Raw genomic sequence first — 20,934 nt, 5'->3', positions numbered from 1 at the left:
AACCTCGTCTTCCACCTCCCCAACAGTTCTCAGGTGATCCAAGTGCTTGTAAAGGGTTTCTCACCCAATGTTCTCTCTCCTTCGAGCTGCAACCCTCGTCGTTCCACACCGACCGGTCTAAGATCGCATATATCATCACCCTGCTGTCGGAAAAAGCCCTGGCCTGGGCTACTGCTGTGTGGGATGCCCATAGTTCCTGCTGTGCCAGCTACTCTGCCTTTGCTGAGGAATTCAAAAGAGTGTTTCAAGGCCCAAGCAGTGGCCCTGACTCAGCCAAACAGCTCCTGACTCTCCACCAAGGTCGGCGCAGCGTGACGGACTATGCCATCCAGTTCCGCACGGTGGCAGCAGCGAGTGGCTGGAACAACGAGGCGCTCACGGTGTGCTTTCTGAAAGGCCTTTCCGACACTATCCAAGATGAACTGGCCACTCGGGAACCACCGGACAATCTCGAGTCCCTGATCAAGTTGGCCTCACGCATTGACCAGCGTCTGAGAGAGAGAGAACTCAACCGTAGACCTCTAGCCCCTATCAGTCCCAGCTCCGAGTCCCCACCTTTATCCTCGCTGGCTCCACCGGAACCCATGCAGATTGGACGCATCTCCCAGGCTGAGAGAGACCGCCGGATGAGGGAGCGACGCTGTCTATATTGCGGCAAACCGGGCCATTTCCGTTCCACGTGTCCTGGGCTCCAGGGAAACGCTCTGTCCCGTACAGACCGGGGGGAACTGTAACGGGAAACATAACCTCCTCCCATCCGTCCAACTCCCGTCTGCTCATTCCAGTCACCCTTTCTTGGGACAACCACAAGCTTCACCTTCAAGCCTTGGTAGACTCTGGAGCCGCAGGTAACTTCATGGATGGTGTCTGGGCGAAGGAGAATGGCGTTCCCTCTGAACCACTAAGTGACCCCATGAGGGTTACTACATTGGATGGAAGCCCTTTGGGATCTGGACTTGTCACTCATGTCACTACCTCCTTGCGACTTGCGAGTTTCACAACACCAGGAATTGATGAACTTTCATTTGATCTCCTGTTCCGAGTTCCCTCTCGTCCTTGGATACCCCTGGCTTCACAGCCATAACCCTCACATCGACTGGTCTGTGGGCACTATCAAGCAGTGGGTTCCTACGTGCCAAGCTACTTGTATTTTCCCGAATTCCCCGAGTTCTACTCCCGAGTCTTTAGAATCCATCGACCTGACCCGAGTTCCCGAGTGTTACCATGACCTCAAACTAGTATTTAGCAAACAGAGGGACACCATGCTACCACCCCATAGACCTTATGATTGCCCCATCGAACTGTTTCCGGGCACTTGCCCTCCCAGGGGTCGGATCTTTTCCCTATCTCCACCCGAACGAGCTGCTATGGATACCTACATCAAGGACGCTCTGGAAGCAGGCCTCATGCGTCCATCCACCTCCCCGGCGGGAGCAGGGTTTTTCTTTGTGGCCAAGAAAGACGGTGGATTACGTCCTTGCATCGACTACCGGGGACTCAATGCCATAACCGTCCGTAACCGTTACCCGCTACCCCTTATGGCCACGGCCTTCGAGCTGCTCCAGGAAGCAGTTGTTTTCACTAAGCTTGACCTGCGGAACGCATACCATCTTGTGCGGATCAGACCTGGTGACGATTGGAAGACCGCTTTCAACACGCCTACTGGTCACTATGAATACTTGGTGATGCCCTTCGGCCTGACCAACGCCCCAGCGGTGTTCCAAGAGCTCATAAACGATGTGCTTAGGGATATGCTTAACATATTTGTGTTCGTTTACTTGGATGACATCCTCATCTTTTCAAGCTCTCTTCAAGAACACACTAAGCATGTCAGACAAGTACTCAAACGCCTCCTAGACAGCCATCTGTACGTTAAGCCGGAAAAATGTGAATTCCATTCATCCCGAGTACAATTCCTGGGATTTGTAGTGGAACCCGGTCGAGTCCAAATGGACCCCAGGAAGGTAGGGGCGGTAGCGGATTGGCCCACCCCCAAATCCGTTAAGGAAGTTCAGCGTTTCCTGGGCTTCACTAACTTTTACCGCAAGTTCATCAAGAACTTCAGCTTGGTGGCAGCCCCTCTCTCAGCTTTACCCAAGGGTGGCAATGCAAGGTTTTTGTGGGGAAGAGAAGCTGAGACGGCCTTCCAAGGACTCAAGCAGCGCGTCCTCTCTGCTCCCATCCTGATACTACCGACTACGGATAAACCGTTTGTGGTGGAGGTAGACGCCTCAGAGGTTGGTGTTGGAGCTGTCCTGTCTCAGAGGGGTGAAGACAAGAAGCTTAATCCGTGCGCTTTCTTCTCACACCGGCTTACCCCGGCTGAGAGGAACTACGATGTGGGGGATCGTGAACTCCTAGCGGTTAAGATGGCATTGAAGGAATGGAGACACTGGCTCGAGGGGGCTTCTCACCCGTTTCAAGTGCTTACGGACCACAAAAATCTGGAGTATATCCAGCAGGCGAAGCGGTTGAACTCTAGACAAGCTAGATGGTCTCTTTTCTTCAATCGATTCCAGTTTATCCTCACCTATCGGCCCGGGTCGAAGAATCTCAAACCGGATGCCCTGTCCCGAGTCTACGCTCCTGCCATTCGAGATGACACGGACATGCCTGTCCTTCCTGCTGCTAAGACCGTGGCTCCGATCTTGTGGCAAGTTGAGGATACCGTGAGACGAGCTCAAGCTATTGAACCGGACCCGAAAGGAGGTCCTGCCAATCGGTTTGTCCCCAAGGCAGTTAGGACTCAGGTCCTTCTGTGGGGGCACTCCTCTCGCCTCACCTGTCACCCGGGCGTAGGTCGCACCTTGGAGTTCATCCAGCGTAAGTTCTGGTGGCCTACCATAAGAGAAGACGTTGCCACTTTCGTCAATGCCTGCCCCGTGTGCTGCCAGGGCAAATCTTCTCACCTCCGCCCGCAAGGACTCCTTCACCCTTTACCTGTTCCCCACAGACCCTGGTCCCATATCTCGTTGGACTTCATTACTGGCCTTCCTCCATCCCATGGCAATACTACTATCCTAGTCATTATCGACAGGTTTTCAAAGGCGGCCAGGTTCGTCCCTCTGACTAAGTTACCTTCTGCCAAGGAAACGGCTGAGTTGGTAATTAATCATGCGTTCCGAGTCTTCGGCATTCCTCAAGATATGGTTTCTGACAGAGGTCCCCAGTTCGCCTCTAGGTTTTGGAAGGCCTTCTGCCAACTCATGGGGGCTTCTGCCAGTCTATCTTCAGGGTACCATCCGGAGTCCAACGGCCAAACTGAGAGGATGAATCAAGAGCTGGAAACCACCCTCCGATGTATGACTCGTAACAACCCGTCCACATGGTCGTCCTTCATTGTTTGGGCCGAATACGCGCACAACACCTTGCGCTCCTCCTCCACTGGTATGTCCCCGCACGAGTGTCAGTTTGGCTATGCCCCTCCATTGTTCCCGGACCAGGAGGCAGAAGTCAGAGTGCCTTCAGCCTTGAAGTTCGTCAGACGCTGTCGGTGTTATGTTTGGTGCAAATCTAATACATCACATTACTGAGTACCACTCTCCATATTGTCAAGCTTCGTGATAGCTGCATCATGTTATTCAGGATAAAAAAAGAAACAGAATGGAGCTAAGCACAGGCAAAATCCCAGAGGAAAACCTGGTTCAGTCTGCTTTCCACAAAACAGAGATTAATTCACCTTTCAGCAGGACCATTACCCAAAACAAGGCCAAATAGACTGGTGTCGCTTACCAAGAAGAGAGTGAATGTTCCTTAGTGGCCGAGTTTGAAGAGCTTGAAGAATTTAAAAAAGACTAAATGTGCAAATATTGTACAATCCTGGTGTGCAAAGCTCTTGGTGACTTACCCACAAAGACTCACAGCTGTTATCGCTGCCAAATGTGATTCTAACATAGGTGTGTGAAATAAATAAATAAAATAAATAAAATACTTACAAGCCCTTAACCAAAAATGCAGTTCAATAAATTGTGTTAAAAAATATTTACTAAATAAAATAAAGTAAAAAATAAATCAAAAAGTAACACAATAAAATAACAATAACGAGGCTAAATACAGCGGGTACCTTAACATCTGATCCCTTGAACGCAGCTTACTTTCCAGCTCACACTCTCAAACATGTAGATCCCCTCAACGCAGCTCAACCTCCAGATCTCAATCACCTGAATTCTAATCACCTGTTCAACCACCTGTATGTCATTATCACACACTATTTAGTTCAGTTCTTTGCACCCCATCACTGTGAGGTATTGTTTGTTTTGTGACACATGATTTTCAGAGTGATGTGGTTTCCTGTGATTTACTCCTCCCATGTATGATTGTTGTTGCCCATTCCCTGCCTGTACTTTAACCTATCGGATTTCCTGTTATCTACCTATACAAACTTTTTTACATTCAAATTTCAATAGCTCATTGGTCATTTGACCTACTTGACTCCAACAATGTCCAGAATGTCCACTGACAACCCTTCTATATTGCACACCCTTTAGTTTGTCCATTTTCATCTCACATGATTTTACATGAATTTATCAAAATTTAGAATTTCAATAGCTCCTTGGTCATGTGACCTACTGACCCCAAACAAGGTTCAGAATGTCCACTGACTATACCTTCATATCTCACACTCTGATGTTTGTCTACTTTCATCTCATGCTATTAGACTTAAATCGGTAAGCTTTGCAGTCCTTCATTTCATATGGGTGTTAAAAACATTTTTTGAAGATAACAAACTGAAAAGATCCGCAAATGGCTGTAGGTGGTATGGATCAAGGACAGGAGAGGTGTTCGAACAGAGATGCTTAAAGGAAGGTGCACAGGTATGCCTTATGAAAAACACTGTTTCGTGTGCTCCTTTTAATTACAGTAATACGCAATGATTTGTCAGTCAGAGTGAGCTTGATAGGGTGAAAGAATCCTTTTCATAGCATCACTTTCATATACTGACATTAAGACAAATCCTTCTACGTTGAGTATTAGAAAGCAGTTTACAGAACCTGATAATGACTTGATATTTGAGTGCATTCACAACAAGCCACCTGCAGACAACTTACACATTGCAATAGTGCATTTGAGGGTTGGTATTGCTGATGAAAATAATTATTTGATGCATGGCCTACTATTTCTAACTGGGGAAATAAATTCCTACGTCTTTTGTGAGTAAAAGCCTTTTTCCAAAATTGATTTAGGTACATTTTTGTGATGGTGTATGAGGGTTGTGATATGGGTCATTTAAGAGTAAAATAATTTAAGGGATCAATACATTTCTATATTGCTTCCCCAGTATCTGCATGAACCATCAGGCCAAGTGTTTTTGGTTGACCCTGCTGGACAGAAGGAGAAGGAGGAATCTGAAACACGCTGCATTCAAATTCAGGTCTTAGTTATTCCATTGTACTGGATCTAATACATACTAGCATTTTACATGCATTCATAAGTGTAATTATTTTTCATGACATACTGTGAAAAACTCTTGGCCCTGTCACTTTCAGACATGCGCAGAGCAGACTGAAAGGGGAAGGGTAACGCTTGACTTGAACCACAGGAGTTCTCTGTAAAGAGAGAGTAATGCAAAAGGCACAGACACACACCTTGACTTTCAATGGCACCATTTGTATTCCCTCCTGATTGGCTCTGTGGTGCAAAGTCTGGCAGTCTGACGAAAGTGTCAGAGGTATGAGGAGAGACATCCTCCTTTGTATTTATGGGAACAAATATTTCCTAACACTTTGGATCCTATTCTTGGACAGTTAGAAGACGCAATGCATCAATGCAAAAAATAAATAAATGACTAATTACTGTCCATGAGTAACCTCAACCTTGTGGGTTTGTAGGTGTTTTGGCCAATAAAGTGCCAACTCAATTCTACCAGTGATGAGTCTCTCATGCCCCTATGAACGGGGACACAGGTCAATAGTTTTTAATCTAAACCAGACCTTTTTTACTGGAGTACTCTAACCCCTAATTGGGGCTATTTTCTTGACACACAGTAGCAGTTTACCAGATAAGAAGTCAAGAAGTTCAGAAAGTAGATTGTTGTAAGGGTGTATTACATCCTGTGCTGGCCACATTGTCATATCCATTCTGGATTCTTAGTGGTAAAGTCATAGCTGAAAAGTTCCTCTATGTACTGTATGTGTATACATTTTCCACCAAGACAGAACTGCCAAAGGGTGTGGAGTTGCAATCTACTGCAGAGTTCTGTCATGCTATCCAGGTCTGTGCTCAAACAGTTCTAGGTTCTACTTTTTTTTTCAATTGAAAGTTTTCTTAAGTTTTCTTGTTTTTCAATCAACCAACAAAACAAAACATTCACAGACGTGATTGTGGACCCACAAGGTTGAGCACAGAAGTGCTTTCCTCACCATCTTAAATAAGTATGCCCCGTTCAAAAATGTTTGAACCAGGAACAGATATAGCCCTTGGTTCACTCCAGACCTGACTGCCCTTGACCAGAATAAAAACATCCTGTGGTGTACTGCATTAACATCGAATAGCCCCCGCGATATGCAACTTTTCAGGGAAATTAGGAACTTATCGGCAGACTCAACACCCTTGGATTCTCAAAAGACTGCCTCTCCTGGTTCACCAACTACTTCTCAGATAGAGTTCAGTGTGTCAAATCGGAGGGCCTGTTGTCCGGACCTCTGGCAGTCTCAATAGGGGTGCCACAGGGTTCAATTCTCGGGTCGACTCTTTTCTCTGTATAGATCAATGATGTCGCTCTTGCGGCTAGTGATTCTCTGATCCACTTCTACGCAGACAACACCATTCTGTATACTTCTGGCCCTTCTTTGGACACTGTGTTAACTAACCATACAACTCTCCTTCTGTGGCCTCCAACTGCAAGTAAAACTAAATGCATGCTTTTCAACTGATAGCTGTCCGCACCTGCCCGCACCCCTAGCATCACTACTCTGGAAGGTTCTGACTTTGAATATGTGGACAACCTCAAATACCTAGGTGTCTGGTTAGACTGTAAACTCTCCTTCCAGACTCATATTAAGCATCTCCAATCCAAAATTAAATCTATAATCGGCTTCCTATATCGCAACAAAGCATCCTTCACTCATGCTGCCAAACATACCCTCGTAAAACTGACTATCCTACCGATCCTTGACTTCGGGATTGTCATTTAGAAAATAGCCTACAACACTCTACTCAGCAAATTGGATGCAGTCTATCACAGTGCCATCCATTTTGACACCAAAGCACCATATATTACCCACCACTGAGACCTGTATGCTCTCGTTGGCTGGCCCTCGCTTCATATTCATTGCCAAACCCACTGGCTCCAGATCATCTATAAGTATTTGCTAAGTAAAGCCCCGCATTATCTCAGCTCACTGGTCACCATAGCAGCACCCACCAGTAGCACTCGCTCCAGCAGGTATATTTCACTGGTCACCCCCAAAACCAATTCCTCTGTTGGCCGCATTTCATTCCAGTTCTCTGCTGCCAATGACTGGAACGAATTGCAAAAATCATTGAAGCTGGAGATCTCCCTCACTGTCTTTAAGCATCAGCTATCAGAGCAGCTTACAGATCATTCCACCTGTACATAGCCCATTTTTAAATAGTCCATCCAACTACCTCATCCCCATATTGTTATTTATTTTATTTATATATATATATATATATATATATATATATATATATTTGCTCCTTTGCACCCCAGTATCTCTACTTGCACATTCATCTTCCGCACATCTATCACTCCATTTGTGAAATTGTAATTATTATTGTAATTATTTCACCACTACAGCCTGTTTATTGGCTTACCTCCCTAATCTTACTTAATTTGCACACACTGTATATAGACTTTTCTATTGTGTTATTGACTGTACGTTTGTTTATTACATTTGTAACTATGTGTTGTTGTTTGTGTCACACTGCTTTGCTTTATCTTGGCCAGGTCACAGTTGTAAATGAGAACTTATTCTCAACTGGCTTACCTGGTTGAATAAAGGTGAAATAAAAAATAAAAGAAATTTAAAAAATACTGTATGTGGGAATGTCTTACGTCCGTCCTACATGTAGTGTTGGTACATGGAATATTCCTCAACTGCATATATCATAAATTGCTATTGCAAATCAAAGTATTATGTTCAACAACTGACATTTTAAGATATTATTTTGACAAACACACTTTGGTGCTTACAATTCATTCTCTATTGTCATAGATTTGGTGGGCACTGTCATCTGTGATCTTTGTGATATACTTTCTTTAAGCACGTACTGATGAAACTGTCACTTAATATTTTTTTTCTTAAAGTCTATAAACGCTTTACACTCATTCACTCTGTAATAGGGTTGGATCCTATATGCTACTTTTATTATTGTCCTGTAAATGGTTCAGTGACTATAATTTAGGCTGTGTGTGTAGAATGGGGCATTAAGGAAATGACCTTTATTACTAAATTACTACTAGATTATAGTGATAAGGAAAACAGCATACAAATTTGGCTTGTGTATTCATTTGACTATAACTAATCAGAATTCCATTATTTTTACATAAAAAAAGAGAATACTTCAAAATGAGAAGATCCTGCCATGGAAAAGGCGACTGTGTGGACATAAAGTGTAAAGGAGGGGAAATAATTCACACCATGCAGCAGGACACCTTCAGCTGTGGGGTCTTTGTAATGCAGGTTTGGTAGTTTGGTAATTTTCAATAATGAATGGTTAGCTGTTATATGAAAATTAGGTCAAAAATTATATTTTATTCTTTGGTGTAGATGGCCAACGAAGTTGCACAGAACTTCCCCAACATCCCCTCCCAAATTGATATGGAACCTCAAAAACACATGGAGCAACTGCGAAAAGAAATGGCTGAGGATATACTAAAAATGTCTGGTATGAAATGACATTTAATTCAGAGTAAATGTCAATTCTTTATTTTTATGTAGTTGTGTCGGACAGCCATATTCAACAAAGCCAACAACTGCTTGTGTGCCACTGATAAAGAACCTGGATGTTGCCCAAAGACTGACTGGGTTAGTAACTTAAAATGTAACATGTTTATAATCTTTTGATAACAGTGACGGCGTGTAAGACAATTTATGATATAACACAATCATTGGCTAATTTGTCATTCGATTGGCTAATTTGTCATTCGACATACTACATTGATATTTGATATGATTTATAACGTGTTTTACTTTGTTTGTTTTAGATTGAATGTTTTGCGTTCCAACGGTGGTTCCATGTGCTGTGCTCAGGAATGAAGACACAAGAGTTCAACAGAGTAAAGAACACAAACTGGAAGTGCAGTCGGTTGTTGTTGAAAACATATGCTATACCCCATCCACACTGAAGAGGCTCTGACATGTACATCAACCAGGGTTAATGTCTGCTGTACCCCATCCACCCTGAAGAGGCTCTGACATGTACATCAACCAGGGTTAATGTATGCTGTACCCCATCCACCCTGAAGAGGCTCTGACATGTACATCAACCAGGGTTAATGTATGCTGTACCCCATCCACACTGAAGAGGCTCTGACATGTACATCAACCAGGGTTAATGTATGCTGTACCCCATCCACACCGAAGAGGCTCTGATATGTACATCAAACAGGGTTAATGTCTGCTGTACCCCATCCACCCTGAAGAGGCTCTGACATGTACATCAACCAGGGTTAATGTCTGCTGTACCCCATCCACCCTGAAGAGGCTCTGACATGTACATCAACCAGGGTTAATGTCTGCTGTACCCCATCCACCCTGAAGAGGCTCTGACATGTACATCAACCAGGGTTAATGTCTGCTATACCCCATCCACACTGAAGAGGCTCTGACATGTACATCAACCAGGGTTAATGTCTGCTGTACCCCATCCACACTGAAGAGGCTCTGACATGTACATCAACCAGGGTTAATGTATGCTGTACCCCATCCACACTGAAGAGGCTCTGACATGTACATCAACCAGGGTTAATGTCTGCTGTACCCCATCCACACTGAAGAGGCTCTGACATGTACATCAACCAGGGTTAATGTCTGCTGTACCCCATCCACCCTGAAGAGGCTCTGACATGTACATCAACCAGGGTTAATGTATGCTGTACCCCATCCACCCTGAAGAGGCTCTGACATGTACATCAACCAGGGTTCATGTCTGCTATACCCCATCCACACTGAAGAGGCTCTGATATGTACATCAACCAGGGTTCATGTCTGCTGTACCCCATCCACACTGAAGAGGCTCTGATATGTACATCAACCAGGGATAATGTATGCTGTACCCCATCCACCCTGAAGAGGCTCTGACATGTACATCAACCAGGGTTAATGTCTGCTATACCCCATCCACCCTGAAGAGGCTCTGATATGTACATCAACCAGGGTTCATGTCTGCTATACCCCATCCACACTGAAGAGGCTCTGACATGTACATCAACCAGGGTTAATGTATGCTGTACCCCATCCACCCTGAAGAGGCTCTGATATGTACATCAACCAGGGTTAATGTCTGCTATACCCCATCCACCCTGAAGAGGCTCTGATATGTACATCAACCAGGGTTAATGTCTGCTATACCCCATCCACCCTGAAGAGGCTCTGATATGTACATCAACCAGGGTTCATGTCTGCTATACCCCATCCACCAAGAGGCTCTGACATGTACATCAACCAGGGTTAATGTATGCTGTACCCCATCCACCCTGAAGAGGCTCTGATATGTACATCAACCAGGGATAATGTCTGCTGTACCCCATCCACCCTGAAGAGGCTCTGATATGTACATCAACCAGGGTTCATGTCTGCTATACCCCATCCACACTGAAGAGGCTCTGACATGTACATCAACCAGGGTTAATGTATGCTGTACCCCATCCACCCTGAAGAGGCTCTGACATGTACATCAACCAGGATTAATGTCTGCTGTACCCCATCCACACTGAAGAGGCTCTGATATGTACATCAACCAGGGTTCATGTCTGCTGTACCCCATCCACCCTGAAGAGGCTCTGACATGTACATCAACCAGGGTTAATGTCTGCTGTACCCCATCCACCCTGAAGAGGCTCTGATATGTACATCAACCAGGGTTAATGTCTGCTGTACCCCATCCACCCTGAAGAGGCTCTGACATGTACATCAACCAGGGATAATGTATGCTGTACCCCATCCACCTGAAGAGGCTCTGTAATGTACATCAACCAGGGTTCATGTCTGCTATACCCCATCCACACTGAAGAGGCTCTGTAATGTACATCAACCAGGGATAAAGAGGAAGTTAACACTGTGAAATGTTTCATACTTATTTGAAGTTAAGTGTCTGTTGACATGTTGGAAAAGATTAAAGGTGTACAATTTCTGTTTAATTTGTCAATATTACATTTTTATTCATTGATTTACTGGCCACCATTACTGTGGTTACATGTTCAGTATATGTATTGACCAGCAAACCCACTGCAGCCTACCTCACCAGCTCACTCTCCATCCCTGCTTTGGATAATTAATAGCATGACGCTCGTACTTTGCCCTTTTCCTTTATGGTTGATATTAACGACGAAAGGAGATATTATCTGTCTCTCTCCTATTGTGCACCACTGTTAAATACTGTAGAAAAATAAAAGACTGGGAAAATAAGTAATTATTATGGATAAATATTAAAGAAAAGGGTAAACACAACACTGGACTGAACCCCTTAATTGTCAAAATAATATTAATGTACAACAATATAGAAAAGACATAACTCGAGGTTGTGCAATATGAGTGTATATTCACTGCACGCTTCTTAGGTGTGTAATTGACATGACCAAAGTGATTTTACAGTACACAAGCAAGAGTGTGCGATATAGAAGGGTACATTCTGCACCATGTTTGAAGTCAGTAGGTCACATGACCAAGGAGCTTTTGGAATTTTACATTTGGAAAAATTCATGTAAAATCTTGTGAGATGAAAATGGACAAACTAAAGGGTGTGCAATATAGAAGGGTAGTCAGTGGACATTCTGAACATTGTTTGAGTCCAGTAGGTCATGACCAATAAGCTATTGAAATAAAAAATGTAAATAAATGATTTAAAAATAGTGCAGATGTAAATTGACAAAAAATAAATGTGTGCAATGTGTGTCTATGCCATCGGGTTAGCTAGAACCAGTTTTGAAAGTTTTAGGAGTAGTGGTTAAATAGCTATTGACATTTGAAAAATTTGATTTGTCACTATGTTGACGGTCCCTAACTGCTGTTGGTGGACTAAAGGAAAACTACAGGCGAATATCCAATCTGAAACTGTCTTTATACAATCTGCTAGCTAAAACCATATGTTGGTTCCCACCAAATAACACAGCCACGAAACTACACAAATGAGCTTTTTGGTATTAATTTAAGGTTGAGGTTAAGCATAAGGTGAGCAGTGTGGTTAAGGTTAGGTTTTACAATCAATTGTAGAAATGGGCGGGGTTTAGCCATAATTATGACTTGTGTGGCTGTGTTAAATAGTGATAACCTTGTATGTTTGAGTGGCTAAAATGTGATATACAAACTTATTTCAACGTGGCTATATTATGTTTTAATTTGAATCCATTCCAGGGTCAACCACACATACTCACACAGGGCAGGGCACGTCATTATTGATAAATGATTCTGAAACCCATTTGTTATTGTTGCAGCATCCTCTATGCTGAGTTACTTTTGCCCGTGGCTACTTGCGCTTTTGAACATCGCTTCGGAGGCTGCTAGCCCATCTGCAGTAGCAGCTACATGTATGTAGAGGAGCGATGATGATGCAGGACCTATGAAATGACTATGCTACTGTCTTTAAATCAAGAATGGTGTTAACCTTTTGATCACCAAATAGATAGGATGCTGGATCTTATTCGGTTTGATATCAGTGCAATGCTTGATGATCTGTTTGTGTAGGCTACATCAGGAGCGTCTGTAGAATATTCAATCTCTATAGCCTATATTTGACAGGCAGGTGCTTGTTTGCTGCGATGGTTCGGATGATGGAGTCTCAGTGCGAGTATTTCATGTATTTCCCCGCGGTGCCAATCTCCGACCTTTCGGACCCGGCCCGTTACAGAACCTTACCCCGGCGCAGTCACCTCTACCTCGGCGAGACGGTCCGCTTCCTCCTGGTGCTTCGGTGCAGGGACGCGTCCAGCGGAGAGACACCGACAGGGCCGGGGATTGGGATAGTGGGAGGCGGGGAAGGTGTTGCTGGGTTCGGCTCGGAGACCCCAAGTGTCCGGGCATGGAGGGAGCTGGCCGGTTCTTTGTGCGCCGTGGCCAGCGTCAGCCCCGGAGAGAGCAGGCACCGGTCGCATCATCTCCACCATGATTACCAGAGCAGCGGGGACGAGGGCACGGAGGAGGCCGAGGATGAGTACGGGGCTCCGGCTTTGACAGGCAGGGTGGATGCGAGATGCCGGGGCTTCAGGGACTGCAGGCCGCTTCTCATCCACAACAGCACGGGGAGTGGGGTTCGGGAGTTCCGCAGGGCGCCGTTGCAGGTATGGTGATCATTATGGGTTATGGGGATCGTTATGGGTTATTTGGTATTGTGTGTGTTTTGGTATTGTGTGTGTTTGTTGTGTAACTTTGGTTTCCTAGATTCTGGTATGAACATTTTTGATAGGAATCTAATTATGTTTTCTTTCTTTCTATATGCCCTTCTAAGGGAATTCATCTCTGTATCTGCCCCTATCGGTCTGTTCTGCACTAACCCCTTACCTTAGCTATATTTACTCTGACCTGCTCTCACAAGTCACCTCAGAATGCAAACTGACAGGTTTTTTGTTTTTAACGGATGGCCTCTCATCTCTATTCTGTAATCTGCATCATAACATCAACACCCAGCAGCACCCGCACTGTATATTGGCTGACATACTGGGAACTTTCTTATAAGCCTCATATTAGTGTCAGTATAGAAATTATTTCTGATTCCTACTTCTATGATAGAAACTGACATGACATCGTAAGGGGTTGGTTGGTTGGTTGTTCAGTCAAGAGTCTTTCCTACTGGCCTGTGGAGATTTTGCGTGATTTATATAGGCTAGGTAAAGTCCCTTCATTTGAATGAGTATCATAGAGTTGTAGCTAGCTAGTAAAGTATCAGCAGCAACATCACAGATCACACTAACTAAATCCACTACTGTACTGTTGTCTCATAGGCATAGAGATCAGAAAACATCTACAGTATTTGTGTCTGCCGCTGTCTTTTGTTGACCCCGTGACAATAGTGTGTGTGTGTGTGTGAGGAGAACAATAATGACTCCCTGTGTTGTCTCTTAATGACTGACTGAAGATGGAGAGGCATTTTGTGTAACAATGACCTCTCTCTGTGATTGCAGTAAATAGAGCATGGGTAATGTTCATCCTCTCTCTTTCTCTGCCTCTTGTCTTCTTCCATCTCTCCTTTTTTTCTTTCTCCTGCTCCTTTTTTGTCTTCCTTTTCCCCTCTTACTTCCTCCCTACCTCTCACTCTGCTGTCTGTCTGTATCTCTTCCTCCCCCTTTCTCCCCCGCACTCCCCCTTCTTTCTCCTCTAGTCTCCATTGGACGAGCCTGTTGTGTTGACTGATGAAGTCATCTTCCCCCTGACCGTGTCATTAGACAAACTTCCCGTCGACACCCTCAAAGTCAAGGTGAGAGGTCAGACTAATTCAGGGTGTGTCCCAAATGGCACCCTTTCCCCTATGTAGTGCACTACTTTTTATTGCACTATATAGGGAATATTCCATTTGGGATGCAGCCTCAGTGTTCCATTAATGCTTTACATTTTGCGTAAAGAAATTGCATTCATACAGTAGTACCCTTGGAAGGCTTGGTTTTAGATCAAGTGTGAAAAGTGAACAATGTCAGCTTTTAAGGGGCTCATTATCTGCATATTGTTTGTGTGTGTGTGTGTCCAGGTGATGGTGACAGTGTGGAAGAGGGAGGCAGAGAAAGCGGAGGTTCAGGAACATGGCTACCTTAGCATCCTACAGCAGCGAATCCCCACACACACCTTCAGACAAGACCTTAACACCTTCAAAGCACAGGGTACAGAAAAATACACACACACACTTGTCAACACCGCATCACTGACAAAGCCATCCTACCCTCTCTTTGACCATATCAGATATGGATATGAATCCGTTATCTACATCTATTGACTTAATAAAGCATATCAGATTTAACTAAGCACCCCCTCTCTCCTCTCTCCTCAGTGAGCACCACTCTGACAGTGCTACCACCCCCTACTGTTCGCTGTAAGCAGATGACTGTCTCTGGGAAGCATCTCACTGTGCTCAAAGGTATGAGGGCCAGATGGCCAGTACTGACAACTCATTTGAGAGTCAATACTAGTTCCACTGATACAATAATTGGATTAGATAGATGGATCAGATTGATGTTACTTAAACTACTGCCTCCTGCCCTTATTTCTCTTCTCTCAGTCTCCTATTCCCATTTCAACCCTTTCTTTCCGCCTCTCTTCTCTTCTCTCCCCACTTTCCAGTATTAAATGAGTGTTCTCAGGAGGAGGTGACTGTGAGGGCCATCAGGATTCTGCCAAACTTCAATACCTCCTACCTGCCCATGATGCCAGATGGATCTGTGATGCTTGTCGACAACGTGTGGTACGACTTTGTGTGTGAGAGGGAAAGGGGGGCGGGGGTCTGTGTATACGTGTAACTGTGTTATTTGTGCATTGTGTTGACTGGACAATGTTAGTACCCTACATTGTATGTTGGTGTCCACACATAGTGTATTTACTGGTACATTAAATGATTGTCTTCCTCACATCCGTGTTGTTATATTTTGTCTATCCTTCCAGCCACCAGTCAGGAGAGGTTGCCATGGAGTCGTTCTTCAGGATGGAGAGTGTAGCCTGTCGACTACCCAGCATGCTCAGTGCCCTGGAGGAATATGACTTCCTGTTCCAGCTGCAGCTCAGCGACATGCCCCAGGACGACTCCAAAGAGGTGTGTGAGTGAGAGAGAAGCCCGTCTTCCCCAATTAAGGTGCCACCACCCAGCTGTGGTGTGTATGTGAATATGTTTTTTTTCTGAGTTAAGTTAAAAACACTATGCAGAAAGACATTTCTGGTTGCTGAAATTCAAATAGTTTGCCTAATTTGAGTTTATGTGACAAAGCAAGTATAGTGTAGAGAATCATTGTACCATCTAAACCGCTGTGAAATATTTTTTCCATAACCAAAAATATTGTATTAATATTCAGCTGTCTGAAGCTGGTGTACAAAATCTAAAGTAAAATACGCAAAAAAACGAAACTTAAGAAATAGCGCACATAGAACAGATTGACCACTTCTTATAATTGCATTCAATGAGAATTACAGAACTATAACTCACATTTCTCTCTGAATTTGGTCGGTTACCCAAAAAGTAACTTTTGTCACTTCAGAGTGTGATGTGTCACTATGTGTTTATTCAGGGTCTTGAAGTTCCTCTAGTAGCAGTGCTTCAGTGGTCAACTCCCAAGATGCCCTTCACCAACTGCATCTACACACACTACAGGTGCCACTGAATTGCATGTTTGTTGCATGTGCACAATGTCACTTCACTACTAATTTCTGTCTGGCCTACAACTGTTTATGATGTTGCTACCATCCACCCAGAAACTTCAGTTTTCTTAGATTAGTTTAACTCTCCTCTCCTACCCTTCCCTTTTCTCTCCTTCATCCATCCCACTTTCCCTCCAGACTGCCCAGTATCCGGTTGGACCGTCCCAGGTTCGTGATGACTGCCAGTAGCCCCAGCACCGTGCAGACCAAGGACCACTTTAGGGTCAGATACACTCTGCTCAACAACCTGCAAGACTTCCTGGCTGTACGTCTGGTCTGGACACCCGAGGGTGAGGGTGAGGGGGGGGTGGTGTGTGGAGGCTCTGGACAGCCGAGGAAGGAAGATTCCTTGACAAATGTACAATCATTGTGACCAATTAGTTTATTAAGTTGTTTTTGCCAATGGTGATGGGTGTCTTATTTCTGTGAAGAACAGTTTTCAAGCACCTTTTCATTTTCTCAGTTTCTTCTCTCCTTTCTACCCCCTTTCTCCTCCTTCACCTCCCCCTCCAGGTCGTGGGCAGAGTGAGGATGCATCGTTGGGGGCTGTAGTGTGTCACTCCCCCCTCAGTAACCTGGGCCACTGTCGGAAAGGCTGCACTCTCTCCTTCACTGTCGCCTTCCAGATACTCAAGGCAGGACTCTACGAGGTACAATACACACGGGATGGGGATACACTGTGTGTGTGTATTCGCCTATTCGGGTGTGTCTGATGATAAAAAACATTGTATACCGAACAAATATGTGAAGTCAATATGATAAGTTTTGGCCTCATGTGTCATGAGCTGAAATGAAAGATCCCCAAAATTTGACCTATGCACAAAAAGCTTATTTAAAAAATTCTAACTAACAGGTATGTAAACAAATTTGTGCACAAAATAAGCTTTTTGTGCATATGGAACATTTCTCTGATCTTTTATTTCAGCTCATGAAACATGGGATCAAGACTTTACATGTTGTGTTTATAGAAATTTTGTTCAGTGTAGTAAGAATCATTATTATTATGTTATCCTTTCTCCTCTCTCTTTCTCTCTCTATAGCTGAGTCAACATATGAAGCTGAAGCTGCAGTTCACAGCATCTGTCTCCAACCCACCCCCCGACGCCCGCCCTCTCTCCCGTAAGAACCTAGAGAATCTACAGAGTCTATAGAATGGCATGAAGGACAATCTATACACTATGACATGTTAATGAAGGACAATAGGCTATGATACATTAATGCGTCATTTTTGGAGACCCCTTTGAATATGCATATCGATAATGTTCATCAGAAATTGTGAAAACTAGATTTTTCTGTTCTATTTTTGCTTGTTATGTTGCCATGCATGTTACTAGACTACTAATGCTATTGTACCTGCATGATTCTAAATGTACAGTGCCTTCTGAAAATATTCAGACCTCTTGACTTTTTCCAAATTTTGCTATGTTACAGCCTTATTCTAAAATGATTCAATAAAAAAAATTATCAGCAATCTACACACAATACCCTATAATGACAAAGTGAGATTTAAATTTTTTTTTGCAAATACTTATCTAAATGTGATGTTTTTATTGTTATTATTTTTTTAATTGAGAATAAAATGACGAAAAACCTGTTTTTGCTTTGTCATAATGGGGTATTGTGTGTAGATTGAGGGGGGAAAAAACAATTTAATCAATTTTTAGAATAAGGCTGTAACCTAACAAAATTTGGAAAAAAGTCAAGGGGTCTGAATTCTTTCCAAAGGCACTTGTAACGGTTCTCTTGTGGTGAAGGAGAGTCGGACCAAAATGCAGCGTGTAGATTGCGATCCATGTTTTAATAAACAAACGTAACACGAATCTAAATACAAACACTACAAAAAACAATAAACGTAACGAAAACCGAAACAGCCTATACTTGTGTACACTAACACATAGACAGGAACAAGGACACTAAGGACAATCACCCACGACAAACCTAAATAATATGGCTGCATAAATATGGTTCCCCATCATAGACAAGGATATACACCTGCCTCTGATTGAGAACCACTCCAGACAGCCATAGACTTTGCTAGATCACCCCACTAGTTACAGTCCCAATATATACACACCACATACAAAAACCCATGCCACACCCTGGCCTAACCCAATACATGAAGATAAACACAAAATACTTCGACCAGGGCGTGACAGTACTGTTGTTTTTATTGTATGTTTAATTTTTTTCCTCAGTAGAGCTCCGAGATAACTTTTAATGAAAAGCGTTTTTCAAATTAAGCAAATTTTTTACTATTATTAGTAAATGACAAATCCTTTTTTAACATGAACTGAAGGAAAACAAAGAGCAACTGTATCTGTGTTTCTAGGTAAGAACAGTCCATCCAGCCCTGCTGTAAGAGACCTACTGGATAGACACCAGGCCAGTCTGGGACGATCACAGAGTTTCTCTCATCAACAACCGTCACGCTCTCACATCATGAGGTTAGCAGGGAGGACACACACACACACACACACACACACACACACACACACACACACACACACACACACACACACACACACACACACACACACACACACACACACACACACACACACACACACACACACACACACACACACACACACACACACACACACACACACACACACACAGTCATTATGTGTCCTCTGTACACTGATTTATTGTATCGCATGCATCTTTAAGCTCATACGGGTGTGTCTGTGTTTCAGGACTGGCAGTGCGATGGAAAGGCGAGCCATCACCCCCCCGGTGGGCTCTCCTGTAGGTCGGCCCCTCTACCTGCCCCCCCAGGAGAAAGCTGTGCTGTCATTGGACAAGATCGCTAAGAGGGAGTGCAAAGTCCTGGTGCTGGACCACATCAGCTAGGAGAGGGAGGGAGGGAGATGAGAGGTGAAGAGGGAAGGGAAGATACAAGATGTGGGGTGAAGGAGGATGGGGGGGGGATAGGGTAGAGAGAGAATAAGAGATAGATAAGATGAATGGAGGGAGAAGAATGTTGACAAGGATAGATGAGCGAAAGATGCAGATAGAGAGAAATGAGTGTGAAGATGAGGGCCTAAGATCTAAACTGAGGATGAGGCAGAAGCCACAGTTATCTAAATGTAACTGTTTTGATCTCTAACACTCATGCTGCTACTGATGTGTGAACTATAGAAGTAGTTTATTCTATTTCTGTGGTCAGAACAACAAACCTGTTGGAGTGTGAAGAGAACCCATGTGAAACCATGTCGCATCTGTGAGGTCACAGTGGTCGGTTTGATGTCCCTACCCTAACCATAACCCCCACCCTTACTGTAAACATAACCCTTACCTAACTCTAATCTTAACTCTCGCCATAACTGTTAAATTTAAACTTCAATGGGGTGACGTCAGAATTGTGATGTCCTAAGGATTCCGTTTAGACTTTTCCCTTGATTAATTTCTTATTTAGATAGAACTATCCCTTTTAAGGAGAAATACTATTGTACACTTCTCAAATACTGTGTTATACTTTGCTAAATGCTGCCAGTTATGCAAGCTATACAGAACATTATTGCACTGTACAAACTTCACTGTCCATGATGCCTTTTACAGTGTTTAGCTCTATTTATTATTCTGATCTCTTACTCCCCCCCCCCCCTTCTTGGCTCAGTGTCAGTATAGTAATATCAGCAAAGCCATACTTTTAAGCTGCTGCTTGTGAAAGCATGTTTTGATTGTTTTTAAAGACTTTTGTTAATATTGACAGTTTAAAATGCTCAGGCACTTTAATTGAAGTCGCTTTACAGTGAATCAGTGCTGCTCCCTGTTGTTGAAACTCCGTGGGATGCATCTCAATAGTCTTAGGGGGTGTGCACTCATCACCTTTCCTCCATCTAAGTACACTGACATTAAGAAACTGGCAAGGTGGAAGCTAAGTCCTAGTCCGCCTCTCACGCAGGAAAGATGGAGGGGAAAAGGACAGGATAATAGGAGAGGAGGCCACTATAGACTATTGAGATGCAGCTGGTATTCTTTTCTGCTATTGTTGATTCCTGGTTTACATTAGGAGAGGAGAGAACTACTTGATCTCTGTATCGCTGCATCTCATCAAGATCATTAAATCCCATCAGCAGCACTACACTGTGTCATTTTAAACTGAGGTGAGTATGTAGTGCCTTCAAACTCAACTCTGGACCTCGAAGCCAGTTCCACTGCCTTTTTTCATCGTTCTCCTCTAATCAGAGACTGATTTTGACCTGGAACACCAGGTGTGTGCAATTAATTATCAGGTAGAACAGAAAAACAACAGGCTCTGGACCTCGTAAGGTATGAGTTGAATACCCCTGGTGTAGTGTATAGGCCAGGGGTGTCAAACTCACACCTAGTGTCTACTGGTTTTTGTTTTTTCCTTTCAATTAAGCCCTAGACAACCAGCGGAGGGGAGTTCCTTACTAATTAGTGACCTTAATTCATC

The 20,934-nt window shown here is 43.8% G+C and overlaps 1 protein-coding gene across 1 annotated transcript; it reads left to right on the top strand.

Moving 5' to 3' along the window:
• Positions 1 to 12,407: 12,407 nt before the first annotated feature.
• LOC124037150 (trafficking protein particle complex subunit 14-like) lies at positions 12,408 to 20,594 on the top strand. The gene is made up of 12 exons (XM_046351816.1): positions 12,408 to 13,459; positions 14,497 to 14,592; positions 14,860 to 14,989; positions 15,157 to 15,243; positions 15,447 to 15,567; positions 15,765 to 15,912; positions 16,382 to 16,464; positions 16,650 to 16,801; positions 17,025 to 17,161; positions 17,552 to 17,630; positions 18,841 to 18,955; positions 19,208 to 20,594. Exons 1-12 carry the CDS (start codon positions 12,941 to 12,943, stop codon positions 19,362 to 19,364), a joined length of 1,824 nt encoding a protein of 607 aa, XP_046207772.1. The 5' UTR covers positions 12,408 to 12,940; the 3' UTR covers positions 19,365 to 20,594.
• The last annotated feature ends 340 nt before the right edge of the window (positions 20,595 to 20,934 follow it).

Source organism: Oncorhynchus gorbuscha, linkage group LG01 (assembly GCF_021184085.1).
Source record: "Oncorhynchus gorbuscha isolate QuinsamMale2020 ecotype Even-year linkage group LG01, OgorEven_v1.0, whole genome shotgun sequence".
Lineage (NCBI taxonomy): Eukaryota > Metazoa > Chordata > Actinopteri > Salmoniformes > Salmonidae > Oncorhynchus > Oncorhynchus gorbuscha.
The sequence above is the reverse complement of the archived record's forward strand: the minus strand, read 5'-3'. Positions and strand labels throughout refer to the sequence as shown.

Coding starts and splice junctions, on each gene's coding strand:
- LOC124037150 (XM_046351816.1), top strand. CDS start 12,941: ATGGTTCGGATGATGGAGTCTCAGTGCGAGTATTTCATGTATTTCCCC. Junction 13,460..14,496: donor TCCGCAGGGCGCCGTTGCAG/GTATGGTGATCA, acceptor TTTCTCCTCTAG/TCTCCATTGGACGAGCCTGT. Junction 14,593..14,859: donor TCGACACCCTCAAAGTCAAG/GTGAGAGGTCAG, acceptor GTGTGTGTCCAG/GTGATGGTGACAGTGTGGAA.